General features: G+C 44.3%; 1 protein-coding gene across 15 annotated transcripts in view; it reads right to left on the bottom strand.

The window, feature by feature from the left end:
• CASK (calcium/calmodulin dependent serine protein kinase) overlaps positions 1 to 13037 on the bottom strand; it is a 407679-nt gene that overhangs the window by 323453 nt on the left and 71189 nt on the right. For all 15 annotated transcript variants that reach the window (XM_040338072.1, XM_040338077.1, XM_040338074.1 and 12 more), the window contains exon 2: positions 5118 to 5230. In XM_040338072.1, coding sequence (XP_040194006.1) covers positions 5118 to 5230 — 113 coding nt within the window. The remainder of the gene's footprint in view (positions 1 to 5117; positions 5231 to 13037) is intronic.

The following is a 13037-nucleotide window of genomic DNA, read 5'->3' as shown; positions in this document are numbered from 1 at the left end:
TTCCTCAATGCTGCAGACTCCCCTCGTCTGAGCTTTTGATCCACCAGTTTTTGCGGGAAGCCTTTCCTGTTGGGTCTTATTGTGCCACATGCTGGGGTATTCTGAAGGTAAAGACAGCGAAACAGGGGCAAGCTGGTGTAGAAATTATCCACATAAAGGTGGTATCCCTTTCCAAAGAGTGGATACATCAGATCCCAGACCACTTTTCCGCTGACTCCCATATACTCTGGACATTCAGGGGGATGCAGTTGGGAGTCCTTTCCTTCATACACCATGAACGAGTAGAGGTACCCTGTGGCTCTGTCGCAAAGCTTGTACATTTTGACCCCATATCGGGCCCTTTTGCTGGGGATGAACTGCTTGATGCCCAGCCTGCCTGAGAATTTGACAAGGGACTCGTCCACAGATATGTTCTGGTCAGGGGTATATAATTGGGGAAATTGTTGAGCGAAAAAATTTAGAAGTGGCCGAATAGCTTGTCAAAAGCAGGGTCATTTCGGGGGGTCACTGGGCGTTGTCGTTAAAGTGGAGGAACCGCATAATTATTAAATATCGGGATCTTGGCATAAGGGAGGAGAAGAGTGGCATGTGGTGAATGGGTTTGGTGGACCAGTAGGAGTACAATTGTTTTTTTTTTGAAAGTGCCATAGTAAAGGTTAGGCCTAAGAACATTTTAAATTCGTCCACGGTTAGTTCTCTCCACTCAAAGGGGCGGGCATATCTGGAACCAGGGTTACTTCTTACGTACTGTTGTGCGTAGAGATTGCACTGGGCCACAATGGAGGAAAGGAAATCTTCGGTGAAAACTAAATTAAAAAAATTTATCATAGAAAAGTTTTCTGTGTTCACCTGGACACCTGGCTGGGCAGTGAAGGGGGGGATATTTGCTGCTCCGGAATTGGGGGGAAGCCACAGGGGGTTTTGAAGGCCATAGGGAAGGCTGGCATGGCCCCTATCCCTTTGGGGCTGAGATGACACCCTACTGGTGGACGGCACAGCTCTTGAGGTGGACGGCACAGCTCTTGAGGTGGACGGCACAGCTCTTGAGGTGGACGGCACAGCTCTTGAGGTGGACGGCACAGCTCTTGAGGTGGACGGCACAGCTCTTGAGGTGGACGGCACATCGCTTGGGGTGGACGGCACATCGCTTGGGGTGGACGGCACATCGCTTGGGGTGGACGGCACATCGCTTGGGGTGGACGGCACAGCGCTTGGAGTGGACGGCACAGCGCTTGGAGTGGACGGCACAGCGCTTGGGGTGGACGGCACATCGCTTGGGGTTGTAGGCACAGCGCTTGAGGTGGACGGCCCTGCGCGTCTGGGAGTAGGCCGCTTCTCCACGCCAGCACCCCTTTTTTTCCTGGGCACATGTTCTTCTTCAGACTCTGAATCGGACCCACTGTCTATAACGGGTTCATAGGCCGAATCAGAATCGGACAGAGACTCCTCGCTGCTCTCATCGCTCATGGCAAGTAGAAGATGTACGGCCTGCTCGCCGGTAAAGAATTTTTTTGCCATACTGGTGGCTGGTGAGGCTGTACTGCAGAGTACTGTGGTGGCACTGGTGGACACAGGTGGGCACAGGCGGCACTTATGTGCACTGTAGTGGCACGGGTGTGGCTCTGGTGGGCACAGGCGGCACAGGTGGCTCTGGTGGGCACAGGTGGCTCTGGTGTGCACCGATTAGCAGCACTGGTGGACACAGGCAGCACTGGTGGGCACAGGCAGCACTGGTGGGCACAGGCGGCACTGGAGGGCACAGGCGGCACTGGTGGGCACAGGCGGCACTGGTGGGCGCAGACGGCACTGATGGGCGCAGACGGCACTGGTGGGCGCAGACGGCACTGGCGGGCGCAGGCGGCACTGGCGGGCGCAGGCGGCACTGGCGGGCACAGGCGTCACTGGTGGGCACAGGCGGCACTGGTACGGCACTGTTGTGGCAATATTATAGGACTCTGGTGACTGGTGCGGCTCTGGTGACACTGGTGCGGCTCTGGTGACACTGATGCGGCACAGATGTGGCACTGTTGGGCACAGATGTGGCACAGATGGGCACAGATTGGGCACAGATGGGCACAGATTGGGCACTTTAGGCACAGATTGGGCAATTTAGGCACAGATTGGGCACTTTAGGGCACAGATTGGGCACTTTAGGGCACAGATTGGGCACTTTAGGGCACTGATGTGACACTATCGGCAATAGAACACTCACAGTTTATCTCCTCTTCTCTCCCGCTGATACTGTGTGAGGAGAGGAGAGGAGGTAAACTTTCCCTGACCTCCTGTGTTTACATTGTGATCGCGCCGTCATTGGACGGCGCGATCACAAGGTAAATGACCGTTGTTGCTGGTCATTTACCTAGATCTGTGTAGCGCCGGGTCTCATAGACCCGGCGCGCACAGAAATTTCTGTGTGCGCGCCCGAGGCGGCGCGCATTGCTGCTTCTGCGGGGCGCCGTTTCAGAACGGCGACCCCCAGTTAAGCATCCACCTTGCCGCCGTTTCCAGACGGCGGCTGGTGGCGAAGAGGTTATAAAGCTGAGAACAAAAGGAAATGTGATCACTTATTAAAAAAAAAAAAAGAAGGAGGGGGGGTGTATTTATACAGGACGGGAAAGCACTATCCATACCTAACTGCTACACCTATAGCAAGAACGTATCACAGTGGGTTAGAGGGGAAAACTCACTACCAGTGCATTTACAGTTTTTGATGCAGAGCTGCGCCTGGCTAGATCTTTGCAATCACGTTAAGCAAAGGGTCTTCAGGGACTGGGCTAACTGTAGAGCAACCCGCCTGCTAACTCACCAGTTGCAACCACCTGCCAATGTGACTGCCATATGTGGAAACCATTACCAATGCCGCTTACAGGCCCTTCCTTGAAACTGCATGCAGGTTTTTGATGTGTTCTTGTGCATTTCTGGTGCATTTCCGGATGTGTTCTAGATGTTTTTCTTGTTTCCCAATTTTTTAGGGGGGTCCGATGCATTTTACCGCATTCCAGTACAGTTCTGTGCAGGAAAAATGCAGCATGTTCTACATTTTTGAAACTGCCATTGAAAACCATGTAACCTGCTTTCTATGCGTTTTGGATGCAGAAAGAGCACCAACACATACGGTGTGGACTAGGTTTTAGGCTTTAAAGGTGTGTAAGCCACAAACTAACAGGAGCAGCACAAGTAGCCAAGAGTTGGCCAGCATTGTGGGAGCTTACAGATTAGCGGAGAAAACAGTTACAGAGCGATGAGCTCATCAGAGCGCAGCTTCCAATTTCACTAGAAAGCAGATCTAAAAGTGCTACTAAACTGCAACAGAGAAAATCAGGCCTCCTGCTTTGTCAGAAAAGGCTGGATGGCTGAACGGTGCAACTCACCAGTCATATCTAGCCAGGCCATCCTTCCCAGCGTGGTCAGTTTTCTGGCTGTGCCTGGCCTCCAATGGCCAAGACTTGTGCCGACACGCCCTGGCCCCTGCACAGCCATTCCTGCCGTTTCTTCTTCCCCAGCTTTCTAAGCCCCTTATGCAGCTGAGCAACCGACAATCCGAGGAGCATAGATCATGTGATCACGCAGGGCTCGACAAATCCCGGTCGCCATGGCGACTAGAAATAGCATCCTGGCGACTTGGCTTGGAAGGTGGCGCCATCTGGTGGTGAGCCGTTGGCATTACAAGTTATTACCACCAGATGTGTAAGCTGGCGCCATCTGGTGGTGGTCGTTGGTATTACAAGTTAAACAGCAATTCTAATGTAATTTTTCACTATTTTCACTATTTTTCACTATTTTCACTGCCATATATTTTTTATCCTAACACCCTAGAGAATAAAATGGCGATCGTTGCAATACTTTCTGTCACGCCGTATTTGCGCAGCGTTCTTACAAGCGCACTTTTTTGGGAAAAAATTACACTTTTTTTTAATTAAAAAATAAAACCGTAAAGTTATCCCCATTTTTTTTAATATTATGAAAGATAATGTTACGCCGAGTAAATTCATACCCAACATGTCACACTTCAAAATTGCGTCCGCACGTGGAATGCCGACAAACTTTTACCCTTTAAAATCTTCATAGGCAACGTTTAAAAAAATCTACAGGATGCATGTTTTGAGTTACAGAGGAGGTCTAGGGCTAGAATGGTTGCTCTCGCTCTACTAATCGCGGCGATACCTCACATGTGTGGTTTGAACACCGTTTACATATGCGTGCGCTGCACACGTATGTGTTCGCTTCTGCGCGCAAGCTCGTCAGGACGGGGTGCGTTTTCTGGCTCCTAACTTTTTTAGCTAGCTCCTAGATTCCAAGCAAATTTGTCAAAGCCTGTGATCACGTATGAAAAAAATGATATATATATAAAAAAAAATAAAAAACACAAGATGTTTTGTCATTCATTTCCATTTTCTGAATAAATTGTTTTACAAGGTGAGGGTTCACACATACTTTAACAGGTAATCTGAGTGGCTCATATTACAGAACGACTGTACTGTATATAAACAATCTTTAAGGATCCAGCAAGTCAAGATAACCTTGTTTGTCTCAATGTCACCTGTCAGACTCAACAGGAAAACAGAAAAACAGGGAAACCTATAAAACTGTGAAAAGCAAGCTGAACAGTCAATAACTGGCTGATCTTCCTTTCACAAGTGCAGTTATCAGATCGCGTGGCTAATGCTGGCCATACACGGGTCGAATTTCAAAAGAACTTTCTTTTGAAAATTTGTGCGTTTTCTGATCCGATGGTGCCACCATTGATTTTGAAATTCGACCGACCAAACCTTCAATTTCACCTCATGTTCCTACAGAAAATAATTTTTGTATCTGGGAATCTTCTTTTCTTTCTGGGAATTTTCTTTTGGTGCACATGCGCATTTTTTATTTTGGATTACATTTCTCGCACAATTCTCCCATTGATTAGAAAATCGTTCGTTTCTTCAAAAAGCATCCAACATGTTGGATTATTAAAATTCGATGGTCACCTGAAAAACGGCTGTTGCTGCAGCCCACTAATGGTGCGAAATACGAACGAAAATTCTTAGATAAGATTTTCGAAAGAAAGTTCTTTCGAAATTTGACCCGTGTATGGCCAGCATAACAGGTTGCACCGTTAATTTAAAATGGATTACCTTCTGTGCTTAATCCAGGGCTTGATGTAAACTTTGCCACATCGACTATTTTGACAGCAAACTGCTGTCCAGTTTCTCGGTTTATGCATCTTCGGACAACGCTGAAGGGACCCCTGTACACAAAAAAAAGAAAAACAAAAAGGTGTTAAAAATATATATATTTTAAACAGTAATAATAATAATTATACACACACACACATATCTATATCTATACATCTACATATATACATACACAGTACAGACCAAAAGTTTGGACACACCTTCTCAAAGAGTTTTCTTTATTTTCATGACTATGAAAATTGTAGATTCACACTGAAGGCATCAAAACTATGAAGTAACACATGTGGAATTATACATAACAAAAAAGTGTGAAACAACTGAAAATATATTTCATATTCTAGGTTCTTCAAAGTAGCCACCTTTTGCAGCAGACACATCTCTAGAACTGTTAAGAGGAGACTGTGTGAATCAGGCCTTCATGGTAGAATATCTGCTAGGAAACCACTGCTAAAGAAAGGCAACAAGCAGAAGAGACTTGTTTGGGCTAAAGAACACAAGGAATGGACCTTAGACCAGTGGAAATCTGTGCTTTGGTCTGATGAGTCCAAACTTGAGGTCATTGGTTCCAACCCCCGTGTCTTTGTGCGACGCAGAAAAGGTTAACGGATGGACTCTACATGCCTGGTTCCCACCGTGAAGCATGGAGGAGGAGGTGTGATGGTGTGGGGGTGATTTGCTGGTGACACTGTTGGGGATTTATTCAAAATTGAAGGCATACTGAACCAGCATGGCTACCACAGCATCTTGCAGCGGCGTGCTATTCCATCCGGTTTGCGTTTAGTTGGACCATCATTTATTTTTCATCAGGACAATGACCCCAAACACACCTCCATGCTGTGTAAGGCCCCGTACACACGACCGGACATGTCCGCTGAAACTGGTCCGCCGACACTGTCCGCTCGTCTGTACGGGGCCTTAGGGCTATTTGACCAAGAAGGAGAGTGATGGGGTGCTGCGCCAGGTGACTACCTCATGAAGCTCATCAAGAGAATGCCAAGAGTGTGCCAAGCAGTAATCAAAGCAAAAGGTGGCTACTTTGAAGAAACTAGAATATGAAATATATTTTTTGTTATGTATAATTCCACATGTGTTAATTCATAGTTTTGATGCCTTCAGTGTGAATCTACAATTTTCATAGTCATGAAAATAAAGAAAACTCTTTGAATGAGAAGGTGTGTCCAAACTTTTGGTCTGAAATGTGTGTGTAATATATATATATATATATATATATATATATATATATATATATATATATATATATATATATATATATATATATATATATATATATATATATATATATATATATATATATATATATATATATATATATATATATACACACACATACACAGGGCTCGACAAATCCCGGGCGCCAGGTCGCCATGGCGACTAGAAATAGGGTCCTGGCGACTTGAATTGGAAGGGGGGCAAAAAAAAATAAAAAAAAAAAAAAATTTTTTTTTTTTTTTTTTTTTTTGTGAGCTGGGGCCATCTGGTGGTGAGCCGTTGGTATTACAAGTTATTACCACCAGATGTGAGCTGGCGCCATCTGGTGGTAGCCGTTGGTATTACAAGTTAAGCATTACAAGTTAAACAGCAATTCTGTTTTTCACCATTTTCACTGCCATCTTCTTCCCTCTAATTAGAACCCCCAAACATTATATATATTTTTTATCCTAACACCCTAGAGAATTAAATGGCGATCGTTGCAATACTTTCTGTCACGCCGTATTTGCGCAGCGGTCTTACAAGCACACTTTTTTGTGAAAAAATGACACTTTTTTAAATTAAAAAAATAAGACAACAGTAAAGTTATCCCCCCTTTTTTTTTTATATTATGAAAGATAATGTTACGCCGAGTAAATTCATACCCAACATGTCATGCTTCAAAATTGCGTCCGCTCGTGGAATGCCGACAAACTTTTACCCTTTAAAATCTTCATAGGCGACGTTTAAAAAAATCTACAGGTTGCATGTTTTGAGTTACAGAGGAGGTCTAGGGCTAGAATTATTGCTCTCGCTCTACCAATCGCGGTGATACCTCACGTGTGGTTTGAACACCGTTTACATATGCGGGCGCTGCTCACGTATGTGTTCGCTTCTGCGCGCAAGCTCGTCGGGACGGGGCGCGTTTTCTGGCTCCTAACTTTTTTACCTGGCTCCTAGATTCCAAGCAAATTTGTCAACCCCTGATATATATATATATATATATATATATATATATATATATATATATATATATATATATATATATATATATATATATATATATATATATATATATATATATTTTTATATTTATATTTATATATTACACACATACACATATACATACATTTCACACAAGCACAATGCCATCTGAAAGGTGATCCACATTTAGTTTTTCAGAGGGTATTTGACAAGCATGAGGTGGAGTTATAGGTGCTTCCTCACTGCCCGATTTAACCCTGTGAATGTTGCACCGCCGTGCCTCAATTGCATGCTTTGCACAAGGTTGCAGGCATAGGTTTTCATTGGTTGCGTTTGGTGGAGGCAATGCCTGCCAAAAGTGATGTGCGGTTTTGTTTTTGCTGCAAAGAATAACATCACGGTCGCAGCCATGAGCAGCTGGATGCCAGTATTTTGGCAGGCGGTAAAACCAGGACTGGTTTACCCACGCCCTGCCTGCTTCTGTAAAACAGAGCCTTACATCCTAAAAACTATGCATTTTATCAGGAAAACAATTGATGGGATAGATCTTTTTTTAACACAAATAACACAGCAACAGCAAATTAGATGTACGGATAAAACTGCCACTTCAGGAAATTGACTAGATTCCAATTGTTCCTTTATGGAGCAGGTTAAAATGAGTAATACTTCCTGAATACCAGAAGCTGAGGTTATTAAAACATTTAACAGTATTATTACGCTACAAAAGCAAGCAGATGTAGCAAAGAAATTCTCCCATATGCAGAAATCATACTCCTATTTATATGGATAAAAAACACGCAAGTCAATTTTATTATACGTTTTTTCCTTGAAACGGGTATTAAACAAACAGCATCAATTATTCAAATAGAGACTATAAAACACATATGAATGGATTAGCTGAGAATTAAGAGCATATTTATGCAAATGAGATTGCGATTTATTTATCAAGCAACCAGAAAAATGTTCTGGGTTTGGCAACCCCCATCTACACATTTGGAAATAGGTCTGTGATATCTCGTTCATACATTTTTACTACACTACTGCATTGTGGCCTTTTACTTCTTACATCATCACATCTTGATCACAGACACAATTACAATTGGCTCACAGCTAATTCTAACTGCTAAAATGTACAATATACAAAAAAAGAACATTGTTCCTATATTAAAATGGCTATGACTGGCCATAAACAAGGAGGTGTTTAAACAAAAAACAATTGGGGGGGGGGGGGGGAGCAAAACTGGAGCAGCCGTGCATGGAAATCCCAACACACTTCGTGTCTGAGGCCAGCCATAAACAGATCGAAATTCTGAATATTGACCCATCTTATGGGCAGACTGGTTGTACTGATGTTGGGCGATCGATCAGCTTCAGTACATCCAGCTTGTCAGTTTATTCCTTGCATGATCACTGCCAGCGGTACAGCCGTCAGCCGAGATTACTGTATTCTGGATGGCAGAGAAACCTCCTTTCCCAGATGATGACAGTTGTGTAGAAATGCACTGAGCGGAGCTTGTGTTCCGTGACGTCATGCCGGTGGAAGTCTCGGCGGCGCCATCTTTATGTTAAAGGGGTTGTAGAGGTCCGTTTTTTATATTTTCTAAATAGGTTCCTTTAGAGTCGGTTCACACTGCAGCGGCACGACTTCGGGGGCGACTCTGCAAGTCATCCTGAGGACGACTTCAGAGGCGATTTGCAAAACGACTTCTGTATAGAAGTCAATGCAGGTCGCCCCGAGCCGCCGCCGAAGTCGTGCAGGAACCTATTTCTAAGTCGGAGCGACTTGCGTCGCTCCTTTTAGAACGGTTCCATTGCATTCAATGGGACGCGACTCGTCAGGCGGAGCCGCCCTGACGTGTCGCCCCAGTGTGAACCGGGTCTTAAAGCGGGAGTTCACACAAATTTTTTTTATTTTTTTTTAACATTAGATTGATGCTCATTGTGTGAAGCAGAATCGGGTAGTTTTTTTAAAAACGAAGCAGTACTTACCGTTTTAGAGAGCGATCTTCTCCGCCGCTTCCGGGTGTGGTCTTCGGGACTGGGCGTTCCTATTTGATTGACAGGCTTCCGACGGTCGCATCAGGAGTAGCCGAAAGAAGCCGAACGTCGGTGCGGCTCTATACGGCGCCTGCGCACCGACGTTCGGCTACTTTCGGAAAATCGTGACGCGATAGATGCGACCATCGGAAGCCTGTCGGTAGACTGTCAATCAAATAGGAACGCCCAGTCCCGCAGCCCATCCCCGGAAGAGGCGGAGAAGATCGCTCTCTAAAACGGTAAGTACAGCTTCATTTTTAAAAAAACTACCGGATTCCCCTTGACAAAATGAGCATGAATCTAAGGTTAAAAATTAACATTTCCGGGTGAACCTCCACTTTAGGCTAGTGCATTGTTGGTTCACTTACCTTTTCCTTAGATTTCCCTTCTAAATGTTTTTTTTTTTGTCTGAAATTCTCACTTCCTGTTTCTCCTCAGTAAGCTGTTCTGGCTGACTAACCCCCAGCCAGAACGGCTCGGATGATGGTAGCAAGTTTACTGAGGAGAAACAGGAAGTGAGAAATTCATGCAAAAGAAAAAAAAAAACATTTAAAAGGGAAATCGAATTATGCACATTAATACAAATTTTTACCTGGGGTGCCCAAACTTTCGATCATGTATGTATGTATGTATGCATGCATGCATGCATGCATGCATGCATGTATGTATATATATATATATATATATATATATTTATTTATTTTGAATTCTTCTTCACTGCGGTAGACTTTATTGAATATAGTTAAGGTTTGCTATATAAATTCTTTGGACTTTGTGACAGTTTTTAAAAGGGGGCTATAGCGCACCCGTTTGGGGGTCAGAATACAATAACGCATCATCATTGACTGTTGCATAATCTAAACTGCATAAGCGAAAGGGTCTCTGCACTCTGGGTGGAGGGGTATCAGACAACTTTGGGCAAAAATATTGTTCTAAGGGTGAGGTCAGATGAACTAGCAGATTTAGATGGACTTTAATTTGTTGTTTAAGGGGTTGTAAATTTTTTTCCCCTTCTTCTGTTAAATACAAACATGTTATGCTTACCTCCGCTGTGCAAGGGTTTTGATTCTTCTCTTCTGGGGTCCCCCCCGCATCGAGTGCCCCCACTCGTGCGAGCGTACTCCCGAGTCCTGCTGCTGCGTCCATTGACACAGATAGCAGGACTCAGCCCCACCCCCCAACTCCCGTGTCACTGGGTTTGATCAGTCACGATGAACAGAGCAAGAGCCAATCAGAGGGGTTCTGTACCTTGTGATGGTTATAAGCCAATCACAAGTGTAAACATCAGTAATGTTTAGACATTTAGGCCTCTTTCACACTTGTGCGACTTGTCCGGCGAATTGGAACAGCAAAGTATGACTAGTCATACCCCATGATTTTCAATGAATACTGTTCATATCTGTGCGGCTTCAAGCCGGAGCAACTTCAAAAGTAGTCCCAGCACTACTTTGATGCGACTTGAAGAAGTTCATAGACCTCAAGATTATACAGACATTGCTTCAAGACGCAGCAAAGTCGCGCATCTTTCAGGTCATACAAGTATGAAAGGGGCCTTAGTCCATTCAGACAAAGGATGCCCCCTAGCTGAATGTTTGTGAGCTCAGGAAGGAAAATCAGCAAAACAAATGTAAAGGTGGAGGGTCCTAAAGTGCGAATGACCAAATGATTATGGAATTTGTTTCTTTTTTAAAAGGTGGTTGGGAAAGGGGGGGGGGGGGGGGGGGGGGAGCGTTTCATACAATATTAAGGCAATGGTTTATCAAGCACAAATCTGGAGTAAAAAATACACGCACGTTCATTATAGGGAACTCCACTGCAACGAGTAAATGGACTCCCAACACGTCAAGTCCTAAAAGTGCGCACTCCCGTGAAATCACAATGAAGATGGGTACACAAAATTTACATAGGTGATGCTTTTTCATTTTCCGGAAATTAGCCTGTGCAGTCAAGGGGTCCCAGTAGATCAAAGTTTGTGCAGCTTTGAAAATGATTTTATTTATTTTTTACCTGTAGGCCATTTGGGTCCCCTCAGAAGCTTGGCTGAAACCCTCATGTCCTGACTTGTCACACATTCGTTCAGGCTGCACAAATTTCCAGGAATGACCTTTCCTCTTATGGCTTTCTATAAATGTCAGAGCCATCTAGTGGCCAAAATGCAGTATATATTTTCTGAAACCGTACATTTTGACCACTAGATGGAGCCAATGATCATAGGAAGTCATTGCTTCAGAAAAAAAAAAAAAAAAGGAACATTTGTGCAGCCTGGACAATTCCTTTTATTTAACCCTTTGATTTACAATTCAAAGTTTGGAAAAACGCTTGTACAGCATGGCCTACCAAACAATACAGATTTATTCAATAAAGTCCCCAAATCACCAAAGGAATGGATTTGGATTCCTACTTGAAATGCACTGTCATGCAATAAAACCTATGGGCCAGATTCACAGCAGAAATACGCCGGCGTATCTACTAATACGCCGGCGTATTTTCAAATTTGCCGCGTTGTATCTTGATTTGGAATCCTCAAACTAAGATACGACGGCTTTTGGCATAAATCCGACAGGCGTACGCCTTCGGATCGTAGGTGTAATTCTCCGGCGGCCGCTGGGTGGAGTTTGCGTCGTTTTCCAGCGTCGGGTATGCAAATTAGCTGTTTACGGCGATCCACAAAGGTACGCGCGTTCGTCGCATTCTCTTACATCGCTAGTCAGTTTTTCCCATCGCAATCTTAAGCCTGCCATTTCATGGCTTAGATTTAGACCAGCCATGTTAAAGTATAGCCGTTGTTCCCGCGTCGAATTTCAAATTTTATTTTATTTTTTGCGTAAGACGTCCGGGAATACGAAAGTACGTTACGCACGTCGCCGTTCAAAAAACACGTCGGGGCGCCGTAATTTCGCGCAAAGCGCGGCGGGAAATTTTCACACGGAGCATGCGCAGGACGTTCGGCGCGGGAGCGCGCCTAATTTAAATGGTACGCGCCCCATTTGAATTAGGCGGGCTTGCGCCGGACCACTTTACTTTACACTGCCGTAAGTTTACACGCAAGTGCTTGGTGAATCAGGCACTTGCGCTGAAAAGTTGCGGCGGTGTAAAGTAAATGAGTTACGTTACGCCGCAGCGCAGGTACATGAATCTGGCCCTATGTGCTTTATAAAAGGAAAAACAGACAAATGTGAATAAGCCAAAAACAAAAGGCACAGGCATGAACACGCTTTGTTCCCTGATACATTTCACAGCGCAGCAACCCATATGCACCAACCATTTTTGTGTTCCAAAGCGGTACAAGGAAAAAAGTATAGTGTCAATGATGAGAACATATTGAGCATTACTGCCCGGTTTACCATAAAAAGGGTATTCTTGTTGAATTTCCCATTTTGGTTACTGTATTATAGCAAAAAAAGAAGGGGACAAAAGTAATCTGTATCAAAGAAGTCTCAAATGTCAAATAAAATATCCCACACAAGGATGAAAAAATAAGTGTTGTCATCCAATATATTGGAATGGATGTTGTATTTACTCATCACATACTAGAAAGGAGTACTAGGACTCAGATCTAATGGGGTTATCCCAGCTGGTCATGAAGGACTGCTCACAATCGCTTCATATTAAACATAGCACCGCATGCCC

Source organism: Rana temporaria, chromosome 2 (genome assembly GCF_905171775.1).
Source record: "Rana temporaria chromosome 2, aRanTem1.1, whole genome shotgun sequence".
Lineage (NCBI taxonomy): Eukaryota > Metazoa > Chordata > Amphibia > Anura > Ranidae > Rana > Rana temporaria.
Note: the sequence above shows the minus strand (reverse complement) of the source record. Positions and strands in the feature narration are given on the sequence as shown.